This window comes from Hemitrygon akajei, chromosome 9 (genome assembly GCF_048418815.1).
Source record: "Hemitrygon akajei chromosome 9, sHemAka1.3, whole genome shotgun sequence".
In the NCBI taxonomy this organism is placed as follows: domain Eukaryota; kingdom Metazoa; phylum Chordata; class Chondrichthyes; order Myliobatiformes; family Dasyatidae; genus Hemitrygon; species Hemitrygon akajei.
This window is the reverse complement of record NC_133132.1, coordinates 142,922,550-142,938,435: the sequence shown is the minus strand read 5'-3', so window position 1 is coordinate 142,938,435 and position 15,886 is coordinate 142,922,550. Positions and strand designations below refer to the sequence as shown.

Below are 15,886 nucleotides of genomic sequence, written 5' to 3'. Positions count from 1 at the left end.
GTCAAGCCCCTCTGCTCCATCTGCAAAAAAGAGAATTACCCAGCGGCCAGCCACTTTAATTTCTATCCCCATTCCCGTTCTAACATTTTGGTCCATAACCTCCTCTTTTGTCACGATGTGGCCACTCTCAAGTTGGCGGAGCAACACCTCATATTCTTTCTACTTAGCCTCCAACCTAATGGCATGAACATTGATTTCTCCAACTTCCAGTAATTCTTCCTCCATCTCCCCCTGCCTTCCTCTTCAATTCCCTACACTGGCCTCTTACCATTTCTCCTAACCTGCCTAACACTTTCCCCTGGTGCCCCTCCTCCTACTCTCCTCTCCTATCAGATTCCTTCTTCTCCAACCCTTTGAATTTTCCACCTGTCACCTTCCAGCTTCTTCCAGTCCACCTGGTACGGAGTCCTTAAATCACATGGTCAAAAGAAAAAGCTCTACAGGGTTGTAGACTCAGCCAGTTTCATTATGGACACTAAGACTCACCAATATCAAGGACACCTTCAAAAGGAGATACATTGCGTCAAGGTGGCAGCATGCATCATCAAGGACCCTCACCATCCAGGATATGCCCTCTTCTCATTATTACCATCAGGGAGGAGGTACAGGAGCCTGATGATGCACACTCAATGCTTTAGGAACAGCTTCTTTCATTCCACCATCATGAACACTATTTCACTATTTTGATCTCTTTTGGCACTTTTTATATATCTAATTGTAATTTATAGTATTTTTTAATATATTTCATGTCTGTGATAATAAATGTGATCCTGATTCTGATGTTATTGATCACTTTGTGCTTCTGGTGTTAGTGAAAATCATCTAGTATTCCTAAAGATACACAAGTTATACTTCACTGGATTTTTCAAGAAAATCATGGATGACGATGGTTGATCTGGTACACTGACATCTTAGAATTCTTCCACAAAATGCTGCATAAACATTCATTAGAAGCAATTAGACCATATGCAGATTACAGAGCAGCTGTTGTGGTTAATAATTAGCTGGATGAAAGCACATAAGCAGAAACCCGTTACTAATGGGAATGCAAGAGACTGGGGTCTGGTTACAAGTCAAATTCCATTCGGCTCTGTTCTGGGAACTGATCATCGTTTGCATGAAAGATTTAAACAGATCTATGTTAAAAAAAATGCACAATACATACATGCAAGCCATAAATACTTCTAAACTGTAAGCTGCTGACCTATTCAGATAGGTTGGGTCAACAGACCCAGGGTATAAGATGACAACTCATGTTAACAAGTGTAGTACTGTGCATTTGAAATTGTAAATCTCCAAGTACATTTACACCTGCATGGGAACCTGTTAGTAGTAACAGATCAAAAATTTAATTAACGATTATTGTTAAGAGTGCCTGAGAGTAAAGCAAATTAGATCTAGGCTGCCAAGCCAACAATGAATATAAAAAGAATGTAACTGTCAGCCATGAAGCATAGTGCTATGTTGATATTTGCTATACTTGGAGTCATTCTACAAGGCCTTCTTCTGGGAGACGGAATACTTTGCTGCAGAAATGCAGATTTACAATGCATATCATGGCTGATCTTCTGCTTCACAATTTTCCAGCCCTATGCACTTCCTCTGATATCCAGAAATTTAAGACCATTAGATGTAGGATCAGAATTAGGCCAATTGGCCCATCAAGTCTGTTCTGCCATTTCATCATGGCTGATCCATTTTCTCTCTCAGCCCCAATTTCCTGCCTTCTCCCCGTATCCCTTCATGCCTTGACCAATCAAGAAACTATCAACCTCTGCCTTAAATATATGTAAACACTTGGCCTCCACGAATGCCTGCGGCAATGGATTCCACAAATTCACCACCAATAAAAATGTATCAACTTCTGTTCTCAACACAATCATTCACTGAACTTCCAGAACTGAGAGCACCAAAAGTACATCAGACTTAAGTGAAGAAATTACTCATTTCAATCCTAGATTATTGACCTCTTTTTTCCAAGATAAATCAGGAAAAACATTCTTCCAGTATCTAATCTACCAAGACCTCATTATGGCAAAAATTCTTGAAACTTTTAAAAGATTAGCTATAATTTAATTTACACATTTATTTGAGAAAGATGGTGAAAAACATATGACATTGGTAGGTAAATTATTAACTACACAATATCTAAAAAAAAAATCAACTCTGGAAGAAGCCTTAGTCTGATAGGAAGGTAGCCTGGAATACATACAGAAATCAATGTATTTTTCCAATTAAGGTGGTAAACTAGTCATTATACAGAAATTTTATGCTATCGTGCTTCCCCCAGAACTAACTTGCTTGCTTGGTTTACACCAAGGGAACTCCCACAGTCAACACAATATATTCAAATTTGTTTGATCAACTGATTTTTGGAAACACTGCATAGCACACACTTACATGCAAAAGTCTCAGAATGAATATGGGAAACAAAACCTTTCATTCTTTCAAGTGGATTTAATGCTTAAAAAACAAGCCCTCAAATGATTTCCCTAATTATAAACAATCATAACCAAAACTGAAAATTTACATTGGGATTAATACGTTCCACTACAGCTCCCACCCAAGGGTATTCAGAATATTGAGTGAAACAACATAATGGATTCAATAAGCCTTACTCTCATTACTAAAAATCTGTATTTTATCCAAAATGCCCTTCAGTAGATGCTCCTTTCCCAATTTGTTGGTAACTTTGCTTAAGTCATCTACCAAAGTGTGTCATATATACCTCTGATACATGTTTTTCTTTTCCTTTTAAAACTGGTTCCACACAGTTAACCGAGTTTATTGCCATTTGTTTGGCAATAAGCTGCTCCAAGCTGATAGGTGTATGGCAAGGAAATGGACATCAATCTGTCAATTAAAAGAAAGAGAGCACTCAGACATAATTAGGGCTTTTTTATTTACAGTGTGAGAATTTTCTTTTTTTATTAGTGTTCGGTGAAATCAGATATTTGTCATTATTAAAATAGACTATTAAAATTCATAAAGCACAATTTAATTGAAATCTGTAATAATAACAATTACAGACTAGTTCAAGCTTTACCTTAATTAGTTTCTAGATAATATCTTTTTTTTCACCTAATCATGAATACTTTTGTTTGCAATTATTTCTCCTTTTTGCATCACCACTAACCAGTCCCACAAAATATGTAATGGCTCTGTAGTTTCTATCAACACTGAAAACCCCAGACTATTATTAAATTACTTGTTAGAAAGACAGATAGTTAAGTATTGAGAAACTTACTATTCCAAAGCTTTGTTGCCTAAAGTTATATTATTTGTGCTCGCTTAGCTCTTGAACAGAATTGTACTGCATTAGCAAATATCAGACTACTGACATCACTTGATATCCAAGGATACTTAAAATGTCAGAGCTCCTGTCATCTCCTTTTTAACATTTTTTATTCCTGAATCCATGCAACCAATTTTTGCTTTCCACTAAATTCCTGATCAGAAGTTATTCTACCTGAGCTTCTCTATTCTCTTGTCATACCAATCTGTAAAAATCAAACTGAGTTTTTCATGTTGTAATGTTCAGTTGGTTTGGTGATCACCGTGGAGAAAGAACCAGAACTTATGCTTTATGATGATGATGACTTTTGTCTGATTTTTATTTCAAATTTCCAGTATCTCAGTTTTGCTTTTGGTTTTATTATTTATAATCCCTACCAAAGCTACATTCTCCCTGCCATACAAGATGAAATATACAAATTTAATGTGAAATGAGAGAAAATAGAAGTTTTCTCAGTTTATTAGGGGATTTCATTATATATTCTGTGGCATAAACTAAGTATTAAAATAAATGCAAAGACACATTAGTATAGAAACTATAAATTACACATCAGACACCACAATATAGTAAAACAAAAGATGCTCATCACTTACAAGGAAAGATGATTATAAAGAAAAGATATAGAGCAAAACAGAAATAGCACAGAGCAGTGAACTAGAGCAAATATTCATCAAATATCCTTGCTCTCAAAGAAACTTGTCACAATAGTTTATCCCGAACATTTCACAAGGCTGGTAACTTAAGTACAAGTGACGAAAAGTTACTGTAATCCAAAATTCTGCTAATCACAGAAAAGAGAATCTCACCAGCAGATTTAACATTACAATGCAGATCAAGCCTGCTAGTGAGTGCAGTGGCTATGTCCTATGTTAACTTGTTTTATTTTATGACTTGTTCACATAGAACCTACTGACCCACTGCCCCAAATGTGTCATATGTTTCCCCTGAAGTGCCAGTATAAAACATTCTGTTAAGGACTTCCGAGCTAATACTGGTTTGCAGTATATCATTAAGCAGCTGTAACTTCAAAGTAGCAGCATCTTATTTCCAGTGGTTCTCTGGTGCTCAGTTCACCTTGCTTCAAATATTACAGCTGCATATCCACTTCAGGAATAAAATGCACCCTATACAACAAAACAGTTGGTTTTGCTTCCTCGAAGACTGCAAAACCAACACATATCATTTTGCAACAATTTGATACGGTGAATGAAGAAAATTTCAGTGGCAATTTTTATCTCTGACATCGAAAGTCCACAATATCACATGCTTCTGATCTCCAAATGTGGAGGTTAGACATAGTTGATTCACAACCTATACTTTAAAAGAATAAATAAAGTAAAATCACTTTAGCATGGTTGGCCCCATATCAACAGTCACTTTTGCGAATGTTTGGAACCACCACAATCTAGTCAAATGCACCCAATACACACAGCAATCTGCCCATTCAAATAAGGGCCAGAAATAAGACTTGAAAGATTTCCTCTTTGTATATATAAAACAATATTGCCACAGCATATTTCATATTTTGCAATACACAAAAATCATACTCACAAAAAATAGATTGCACAGGAGGCAAACATATATCCCACCATACATGCTAGTCAAAAAGATTTTGCTCTTTTGAACAAGAGAATTCATTAGTAATATTTCAAAAGTAGTTTAAAGCTTGGATTACCTCTTAAAAGAACAGGAGGTCACAGGGCTTGATTTGTCTGCAGTAGCAAAAAAAAATCTATACCCCCAGTTGTTGCACATACTGCGATGTTACCTAAATGTGCCAATCACTAAATAAATGTAATTATATTAGTAACACACACAAAATGGTGGAGGAACTCAGCAGGCCAGGCAGCATCTATGGAAAAAGAGTACAGTCGACATATCGGGCCGAGACCCTTCAGCAAGATGCATAGATGCTGCCTGGCCTGCTGAGTTCCTCCAGCATTTTATGTGTGTTACTTGGATTTCCAGCATCTGCAGACTTTCTCTTAAATGTAATTATACAGAGGTTTTCAACTCCTGAAGAGGCACTTAAGTACTTTTGAAAGATGTAGAAACATTTCAAATCAGTGATACCCAGCTGTTTTTAATAAATTGCCAATGAGAGATAAATTACTTTCACCTACAAGTGTAACTTCCTTATACACATCATGTTTGATTACTTGATACTGCAACTATAATTTAACAACATGAAGCATATCAAAATACTTTCTATATTGCATCAACATCAAATAGTATTCTGTAAAAACCAATAACATGGCCCAAAACAAATGAGAAACTTGGATCACAAATAGCATTGGAATAATGTTGTCTACTTACTCTTTGAAAAGAAATCTGACTGCTTGCAGAAGAAGATAATGCCAGGCCTCTTGTACAGCAGTAGCTGTGATTCCAAAGGATTCATCTTTATATGTTAAATTGCATAGCACTGGATTACAATTAGACAGCATGATTAATGCATGAAAAAGTTGGAAATCCTCAACAGGTCAAGGCAGCATCATGGAGAGGGACACGGGGATAACATTTCAATTGACTGTCTCTCCTCAGAAAATTTATGACACAGGAGGCAGCCATCATGACTGAGGCCAGTCAAAAAACAGCTGCCCAACCCAATCCCAACATCTGGCATTTGGCTAGTCTGCTGGTCACAACTCTTGCAGAACATTGAACTAAAAGATTAACTGTGTTCTTTCTTCAAGATACTGCATGACATAAGAACATAAGAAATAGAATTTACTTAGGACTGTTATTGTGATGGTGGGAATTTCAAAAGCAAGTCAAGATAGATTATCTACTTCATATTGGTGCCTGAACACAGTTGCCAATGTTTCAGCCTTGAATGTAGTGCAAACATTCCACTGATGATGAGGATGTTCTCGGAGAAGTCTAGAAAAGTGAACACTAGAATGATTGGAGGCTATTATGAACTCAACCCATACAAAATGAGCAGCTAACCTTCATCATTACCGGAATCAGTGTTAGCAGAAAAACATAGCACAGAAACTCACCAGGCAACAGAAAAATCTTCACAGGGGTCTTGTGTCACAAGCAAAGATGTGCAGTGAAGTACCCGCTGAGAGTAACTGCTAAGAAACAGTCACAACTCAATAGGATAACACAGACATGCTGGTTTCTGTGACATTGCCTAAAGAGCTGAGAATCAGATAAAGATCATACAAGGATGTCCAGATCTACTAACTCCTCTTTAATCCATTGAAATAGAATTACTTTCTCCATCTGGGCACTTTCCAACAATGTTTGCATAAATGATCTGAATCATATATTCTTTCAGTCATATGTCACGTTAAACCTCAGCTCAAAGTGACCTTTCCAATAAGGAGGGTAGGTAGAGATGACACTATCTTACAAAAGATACCTACTTAAGATTAGAATGGTCATCCACAGGTAATAACAACTACAGAAAAAAAAAATCACTTCAATGTTACTCCAATTTGACACAATCATTCACTAAACTCATAAACAATATTCAGGTATAAATCATTATATGAGCAGACCAAAGCAAGCATGTGATTAAAACTCCTTGGAAAGTGGGAAATTATTGCATTGCATTACTGACCATTTCTCTTGTCTTACAATACTTATGTAGAAAGTCAGCAGCACAAATGGAACTAAACTCAGTTTATAATCAGTCATAAGGAATAAGTCATAACTTTGTAACTTATCAATACTTCCTTTTCTCTATTTATATTTACCATTACTTTCAGAATTTCCCCGACGTATGACATCTATGAAAATGTACTGAAAGCATAAACTTTGTTTACCAAAAGGGTCTGTGGTAAGAAATGTAATATTCGATCTTGGAATTAAAATGTAAATTGACCCGCCTACCATGCCAATGGTAAAAAGATGAATAGGCTCCAATTATAACAACAGAATTTTCCAAGAGTAGATATGATGCTGCCAGATAAATAACATGGCTAATGAAGGGGTTTTTCTGCACTATTTAACTATCTTGTGTATATATGTTACTGTAATTCACAGTTGTTATTATGTATTGCAATGTACCACTGCCGCACAGCAAACTTAATATCACATCATATACCAGTGATATTAAACCTGATTCTGGTTCTGAATATGATCTGAATTTAGAAGGCAGTAGGAAGTTAGACGAAAGCAACTTCAATCCACCTTCCTTCATAATGTGCAGATGGTCAAAGAGGATGTTAAGCAGTCAACAGCAAAAAAACAAGGCATAGTAGTAAATAAAACACTTTAGAACATACTTCAAGTGCTCTTAGCTGTAAGGAAGTGATCCAAATACAAAAGATATCATGTGAAACTAAAAGCACTGGAGAATAATAGGAATAAAAGACAGTGTCCAGGCAATAACATCCCTTTTAATCAGACGAAAGATAACCAAGCATAATGAACTTCAAAACAACACCAAGGAAGAAAGAGTAGAACCAAAAAAATCTGCAACAGGAAGATGGCAGACAACTAAGAAAATCACTTCAAACTTAATGATGAGCAATATTATACAATATTCATATACATACTGCACATTATATTGAATCACACTCCATCAAGCTCTTTCATTGCAAACTCAAGTAATTTAAAGAAAATTAGACAAGTTGTCATATATCAGTGTTCCTGAAAATTGCCTATTGCATAAACTAACACCTATATAATGTAGAATCTCTAACTTCATGATATCCTGAAGCAATATGCAGCCAGTGAAGTCTCAGCAACACACATCATTCCCTTGTAATGCAAAAGTTTCCCTACAAATATTACTCTTGCTACCTGTGCACTTCCATTGCACTTAAGCAAATGAGTGTATCTGCAATTAATTTAGCCCTGTGATTCACAGCAGCATACTTGCTATGCATACATTGCTACATCTTCACTTTTCTCAAATTTAATTTCTACCATATCCACAGCTCATCCATCCAGATCTGACCAATCCCTATCAGCAGTTCCCTCTTTCAAATATGATCTTTCACTTAGAACTTCTGCTACCGAAATTCCACACATCTTCTGCATCCCCCTCACTACAAAAATTACATGGTCCAAGTCTGCATATAAGCAACTTTCATAGCTATTTCTGTGCAGCTACGTTGCCAGCATTTTTCCAATGAAGCAATGAACAGATAATATACAGGTATAAAATTGATTTAACGGATTACAGAGGATCCCACCATAAGCTGGGAATTCCTCCAGTCTAATTTTTTCTCATTCAACCTTTTCCAAACAGGAATAAGTGTTTTGCATTTCCATTGTTTATTTTTTAAAGACATTCTTTGGAAAACTAGTTGCAACAGTGCAGAGCAAAATTCACTGGTCATAAAATGCTTCGGAACACCGTAGTGAGTGAGACCTTTACTTTTAATCACCCAGCTTGCAGTTAATCAAAGTTGGCAGGTCACCAAACCATACAACCTCGCAACATTCAAACCTCAAATAAACCCCTTACTGCACAACATTACCAGACCATACTTCTCCACTCTATCCAACACCATGACACCAATCGGCACAATACCCTAAAATACTTTGAATCTAAATCCCAAAATACCTGTACTCCTGTTCTGGATGGAGATAGTATTTGGATATGTTATATTTGGGTGTCAAATATAAGCCCCAACACATCTGCAAGCACAGTAGTATTTACGACCCCAACCACTTGGTGGATAATAAAAGTAATCTATGTAACCTTCAAGTTCAGCCAGTGGTGTTAATCTAGGGGAAGACAGCTTCCGACCTGGCCAAACTTGAGAAATCTTGTTTGGGTGGATACTGTGTGATGTGTTCCCCTGTTACAAATCAGTACCACGTAATAACAGTACACAATGTGCAATTAAATGATTGAACTTTATAATTCTTAATTTGACTATAGGGTTAGTAAAGGAAACAAAAAGAAAAAGGGCCCATTCTCATGAAACAGTCTAATGCTCAACGTTGGAGATCACTGTTTTCCTGTCTGTTCGTTCTCCATCGATTTCCCCTCAGGCGTCATTGACTGCCGACCCCATTTCAAGTCCGCTCAGTCCTACAGTCTACAACTTCCCCTTTCTGGCATCTTTTCTCTCCATCTTCTTCCGAACAAAAGCCCGCGAATCCCTCGCTCTCAGACACACAAGAAAGAAAACCACTCCCCTCATGGGACACCACACATTCCAAAGCCCCCATTATCTCTAGTCATAACCCAAACACACTGCTGCTGCAGAGAAACCATTACATTAGCAGTGAAACCTTCCCCCAGGGTGTTACAACTTCACGTCACTCTTAATTCTTTTCCTATGTAATAATTATGGCCTGCTCAACCAAAGGGACTAGATTCCTGCTATCCATTCTATTCAGACCCCTTTATTTCTATCAAATCTCCTTTCAGCCTTCTCTCTCCAAAGAAAACAGCCTCAAAATCTCTATAATTTTAACTGCAGTCCCTCATTCCAGAAGCCTTTCTTATAAATCCTTTTTGATCTCACTAATGAGTTCACATTCCTCCAAAAACGTGGCAACTATAAATTGAACATAATACTCCAGCTAGTGCCAGACCCCTAATTTATATAAGTCATGATAACTTTAAAACATATTTTTTCCTTTCTTCTTACAGAATGAATTGCCTCACATTTCTCTGTGTTGTGCCACGTACCAGCCATTCCAATGGCCCATTTAAATTCTGCTGCAATCACTATCTTCTTTGAAATTCCAATACTGTCAATTTTTATTTGATTCAAATTAGAGATTACAAGTTCAGAAATTCTGACTCGTATTCCCAAATTCAGATTAATATAATACAAAATAAAACAATGGCCCTATCATCAACCACTGGAGAAAACCTTACTCCAGTCCAAAAATGCAGCCATTTACTAACATTCTTTGTTAGCCATTTTAAGGTTTTATGATCTATTTTTAATGTTTTTCTTAATACCTTAGTACTTACAGTATACATTGCCTTAATTATCTCCGCTTTCAATATTCCCTGAGAAGTACCCTCTTCTTGATGAAGATAAATACAATGTACTCATTTATTACCTTCCAGGATCCCTCAGCAATATGTGCATGTTCACTTTTGGCCTTAATAGGTCAACATCTCTTTGTCTGTCTACAGAACATTATTCTTCAGAACTAATATGTGTTACATAAAGTGACAGGTTTATAATGGTCAAGATATTATAAATGCATCCTTGGTGATGTTATGCAGTGCATTTTATCACTTCTGGAAATATATATAATGCCAGTGAAAGTAAATAATCCTACAACATCCTGTCCCCCATCTGCATAGACTATAATGGTTGGATGTCGTAGTTCATAATCACCTTCTTTAAGATAGCTTTGCCAATTTAAAGATAAAATTGCCAATATTCTCCTCAAAAAACAGCTAAAACTGTTCATTAAGTACTCTGCTGTCGTGAAATAATGTGGTCTGCAGATGGTGACTTGAGTGTCTTACATTACAACGATGATTACACTTCAAAAGTTAACAAGTGCTTTGGGATGACTTGACGTCACAAAAAGAATTAAATGTTAATCCACCTCACTGTATAAATCCCATTAAAGCACAAAGATTTTTGATTCTTTGAAATCTAGCTTGTTCCTACATTTTGACAATATAACATCAGGTTAACATGCTGACAGTTAAATTTCCATTGTGTATGGGGAAGCAGAAGGTGTGATTTGAAGCCATTGCCAATCAAGTCTGAATGCATTGACAAAGCAATAAGGTACACTGGCTGCAGTGCAATTTATTGTGCAATATATTGTACATTAGAAGTGCTAACAGTCAATTGTTTTGCTGCTGCTGAATCCTGTGCAAACCAAAACTGCAATATATAGAGCTTAGTTTCTAAAAGGCCTATGACAATATGACAAAAATAATTCTTGAACATCAGACAATATAAAAGGATCCTGATCAAACGTTTAACTTCTAGTGGTGCACACTGAAGCTTCTGTCCAGGTGTATGTTAATGCAGGTCACAAATACAAGATGTTTTGTAGCAGATCACCAAAGCTTTTACAATATCATCTCCAAAAGCTGAATGTTTACAACCTAGATGGACAAAAGAGATTGGTGCACTGGAAAATAATGATCTCCAACTTCCTCACAAAACAACACAGCATTTTAACAGAATGGTACAACACTATTCTCTCATCCTTGCCACATCAAAAAGGATTTCAGTGCATGGACTACAGTGGTTCAATGTGTTGGACCATAGCAATCTAGAACAATAGTGATCTTCTGCAAAATAACATTCTGATCTACATCACTCCAGAGGCAACTTACAGAATGCAAATTCAAGTACTGAGACTACACTGCTTTGTGCTATACAGAGCACATCAGCAATTCTAACCCAGCAGCTAATGCCACAGTGCACAAATCCAAAGACCAAAGCCAGAAAGCACAGGCTAAAAAAGTAGCAAGGGCAAGATTAAGGAGAATCCACAGATGATTTTTTTTTAAGTGTCTTATGGGGAAAAGCACATTTAGAAAGAGGCCTCTCATAGGCCAAACTGGACAGGAAACTCGCAAGGTCCTCAATGTTTTTCTCATGGAGAAATATATGAACACTTGGAAACCAGGGAAAGTTAATGGGAGTTAATTTCTTGGAGATAGTCCACATTACAGTAGAGTAGGTGCTGGATGTCTTAAGATGTATGAAGGTAGAGAAATCACTATGACTTGACCGAGCATATCCAAGAACACCATGGAAGCCCCCTGAAATATCTGCATCAGAGTGTGAGATGCCAGAAATCTGGAAGTTAGCAAATATTGAGCATTTAATTGAGAAGCACTGCAAAGAAAATCCTGGAAACGACAGACTAGTAAGCCTCACACAAGGAAATCTGCAGATGCTGGAAATTCAAACAACACACACAAAATGCTGGTGGAACACAGCAGGCCAGGCAGCATCTATAGGAGAAGCACTGTCGACGTTTCAGGCCCAGACCCTTCGTCAGACTAGTAAGCTGATATCCTGAGAGATAAGAAATATTTAGTTCAGGAAAGACAAGTTGACTAGGAGTAGTTAGCATGGCTTTGAGCAGATCACATCTTATGAATCTGATTGCATTTTTTTGATGAAATGACCAAGAAGATTGCTGAGGACAGGGCAATAGACGTGATGTATATGAACAAGCAACATTTTTGATTAAAATACTTGGTAGGATACTCTGGAAGGCTAGATATCAGAGAACCCAAGGAAAACTGGCTAAATGGATAGTGATAGTAGAAGGATGTTTCTCAGACTAGAGGCCCGTGACAGTAAAGAAGGTTACCAGTTATTATACGTGGATCTTGATCAGCTGGATAAGTGGGCTGAAGAATGGAGTTTTATTCAAAGTGTAGCATTTTGGGAAATCAAATCAAGATTGGAATTTCACAGTAAATGATAGGGCCCTGGTGGATGTTGAAGAACAGAGAGACCTTGGAATTCAGGCATATGGTTCCCTGAAAGTGGAGTCAAAAGTAGACAGGGTGGTGAAAAAGGCTTCCTGCACACTGGCATTTGTTAATCAGCACATTGTTCACAGGCTACAGTGGAGTTGTAGAAAATGATGGTGAGACTACACTTGGAGTATTGAGCTCCGTTTTGGTAATTCTATTACAGGAAAGATGTCATTAAGCACATTGGACAAACATGAATAGTCTTCTCTGGACCGGTGGCTGAACTGGAAGTTTATAAAATTATCAGAGGCATAGATCAGGTAGTCAGCCAAGATCTTTTTTCCTGCGTTAGAATGCCAAATACTATAGGGAATGCAGATGCTTTAAGGTGAGGGGGAAGTTGAAAGGGGAGATATTGGAGTTTGTTCTTTTTTTTTTAAAACAAAGTGGTAGGAGCTGGAACCTGGAACACACTCCCAGGGGTGGTTGTGGGAACAGATAGAATACTGGCATTCAAAAAGCTTTTAGACAAGAACATGAAAATGCATGAAATGGGGTGGAGGAGATATGGATCAAGCACAGGCATAAGGATTACTTCAATTTGGCATCATGGGCCAAAGAAGCAGTTCATGTGCTGTACTATTCTATGTTCCATAAACTGGGAAAAGTACAGAAAAGATATACAACAATGTTGGCAAGACTCAAGGTATTGCAATACAGGGGAAAGTTGGTCAGGTTAGGACTTTTTCCTTGGAATGTAGAAGACTGAGAGGTGATTTTACTAAGGTGTATAAAATCATATGGGGCATGGATAGGGCAAATGCACATAGTCTTTTTCCTTCGGTTAGAATTCAAGAACTAAGAGGCATAGATTTAAGGTGAGAGAGGAAAGATTTAATAAGAACTTCAGGGACAAATTTAAAAAGAAATGCAGAGTGGTACATATATAGATTGAACTGCCAGAGAGGACAAGGCAGGCACTACACCAACTTTTAAAAGGCAGTTGGATGTGTTCGTGGATAGGAAAGGTTTAGAAAGTGTGATACCAAATGCAGGCACATGGGATTAGCATCTTGATCAGCATGGACCAACTGCGTCAAAGGGACTGTTTCTGTGCTGTAGAAGTATTTAAATCAATGCAATTGGGCTACAAGGATAATTCTAGAAGATGATCAGCCTCAACTCCCAGCAGATTCTTCTAAATTTATTAGTTCATAGATTGTATATTTCCTTAGCAATGATGGCAATCTTATACCGATCCTTAATTGCACACGATTAGAAAGATAAAGAAAATACAATCAAATTGTGTATGAAAAGCACTAAATAGTTAAAACCCTACTACACTGGTGGATCAGAATCATACTTATGTCAGACCAAATAAGGTTAGGAGATTTCTTTCTCTGGAGGACATAAGTAAAGCAGATTGCATTTTAAAATAATCTGGTAGTCTCATGGTTACCAGTACAAGCGCCAGCTTTTAATTCCACAATTTTTAAAATTTAATTATTTTAATTTAAATTCCTGAGCTACCATAGTGGGATTCAAACTCATGCCAATTGATTAATGATCTGGGTCTGGCTGTTAGTCCAGTAATTTATCTACTAAACCACCATATCCATTCCCTGGCTCGGAACTCCCACATAAGAAACAACTTCACTACATCTTCTCTATCAAATCCTTTAATCATCTTTAGCACTTCAATTAGAGGCTCAAAAGAAACATAATCATAGGCAAGAACTGGCATGATAGTTACCAAGAAGCAAATAGCTAATTACTCCTTTGTATTTACAACCCCAGGAAAACCCAATATGCATTTGACCGGGCTTTTGCAGCTTCCACTACACAAAAAGATTCTCAACCATCCTTTAAATGGAACCTACTGGGAAATGCAGCCAGGCATTCTCTTTGCATATGCCACTTCACTGAAACCATATGAAGGACAAGTAGCTGAGGCAACGTAATATTATTTCAAATGCCAACCCCTCGGTCTTAATAACAGCAGCTCGGTAAATTTGTAATGGACAATTACTGGGGTTGACTGCAAAAGACTTTTACAGATGCAAAATGCATACTCAGTATGCTAAAATTAGAAACACCTCTAATACAAAAAGTATTTCATATATGGATCAGTGCAATTTGAAATCTCAGTATGTTTGTTTTGCACTGTGTTTGAAAATTGGCAATCCTATTCGACTACTACTCATCTCATGAAGGGTTGTTAAATGCATAGTCCTAGAGCAATTAAAGTAAATAATATGAACACCTTTTATTAGCAGTGAGTTTATTTTCCCTCTGAAAAAAATATTGAACAGAACAAGCTTAAAGGCAACAAAGTGGAACAAAGCTAATACTATTATAAAGTTCCCTAGTACAGTAAGTTGGATTCTTGATCTCACAATATACCTTATTATGATCTTACACCTTATTGTTACTTCCACGGCACTTTCTCGATACACTTTATTCTACACTGTTATTGTTTTAACTTGTTCTACCTCAATGCACTATATCCTGATCTGATCTGTATGAAGAGTACACAAGCCAAGCTTTTCACTGTATCTATGTGTGTATTTATTTATCTAATTTATTGAAATAGTGTGGAATAAAACATTAGAATATAAGAAATAGAAGCAGGTCTAAACCATCTGGCCCGACGAGCCTGCTCCACATTCAAAAAGATCATGGCTGATAATTTTATATGTTTCTATAAGATCTCCTCTCATTCTTCTGAATTCCAGTGAGTATAGTCCCCGCGACTCAATCTCTCCTCATAGTCTAACCCCTTCATCTCTGGAAACAACCTGGTGAACCTCCTCTGCACTGTCACCAAAGCCAGTATATCCAGTAAAGCCTGGTGAGGTGACCAGAACTGCATGTAGTACTCCAGGTGCGGCCTCACCAGTACCCTGTATAGTTGCAGCCTAACCTCCCTGCTCTTTAATTCAATCCCTCCAGCAATGAAGGCCAACATCCCATTTGCCTTCCTGCACCTGCAAACCAACCTTTTGTGATTCATTCCCAAGTCCACCTGCACAGCAGCATGTTGGAATTTATTACCATTTAAATAATAAAAAGACGGAGCTTAGGAAGGTTACTGGCGCCTAATGGCGACTCCTTTGCTTGCACCTTCGGAAACAGCTCTATTTCCATCCTTAATATCTCTATTTTTCCCTTTCAGGGTTCTTTGGAAGACCCTGACCTGGAGTTACAGGCTGACTACGGTTCTTTGCGGGAATTACTGGCGCTTAACG

At 37.3% G+C, this 15,886-nt stretch overlaps 1 protein-coding gene across 2 annotated transcripts in view; it reads right to left on the bottom strand.

Annotated features, from left to right (window-relative positions):
• xkr6b (XK, Kell blood group complex subunit-related family, member 6b) overlaps window positions 1–15,886 on the bottom strand; it is a 461,182-nt gene that overhangs the window by 427,685 nt on the left and 17,611 nt on the right. Inside the window, exons 2-3 of one of the 2 annotated variants that reach the window (XM_073057170.1) lie at window positions 5,165–5,228; window positions 318–340 (exon numbers count right to left, since the gene is read on the bottom strand). The exons of the other annotated variant lie outside the window; for it this stretch is intronic. Coding sequence (XP_072913271.1) covers window positions 318–340; window positions 5,165–5,228 — 87 coding nt within the window. The remainder of the gene's footprint in view (window positions 1–317; window positions 341–5,164; window positions 5,229–15,886) is intronic. 2 annotated transcript variants of the gene reach the window in all.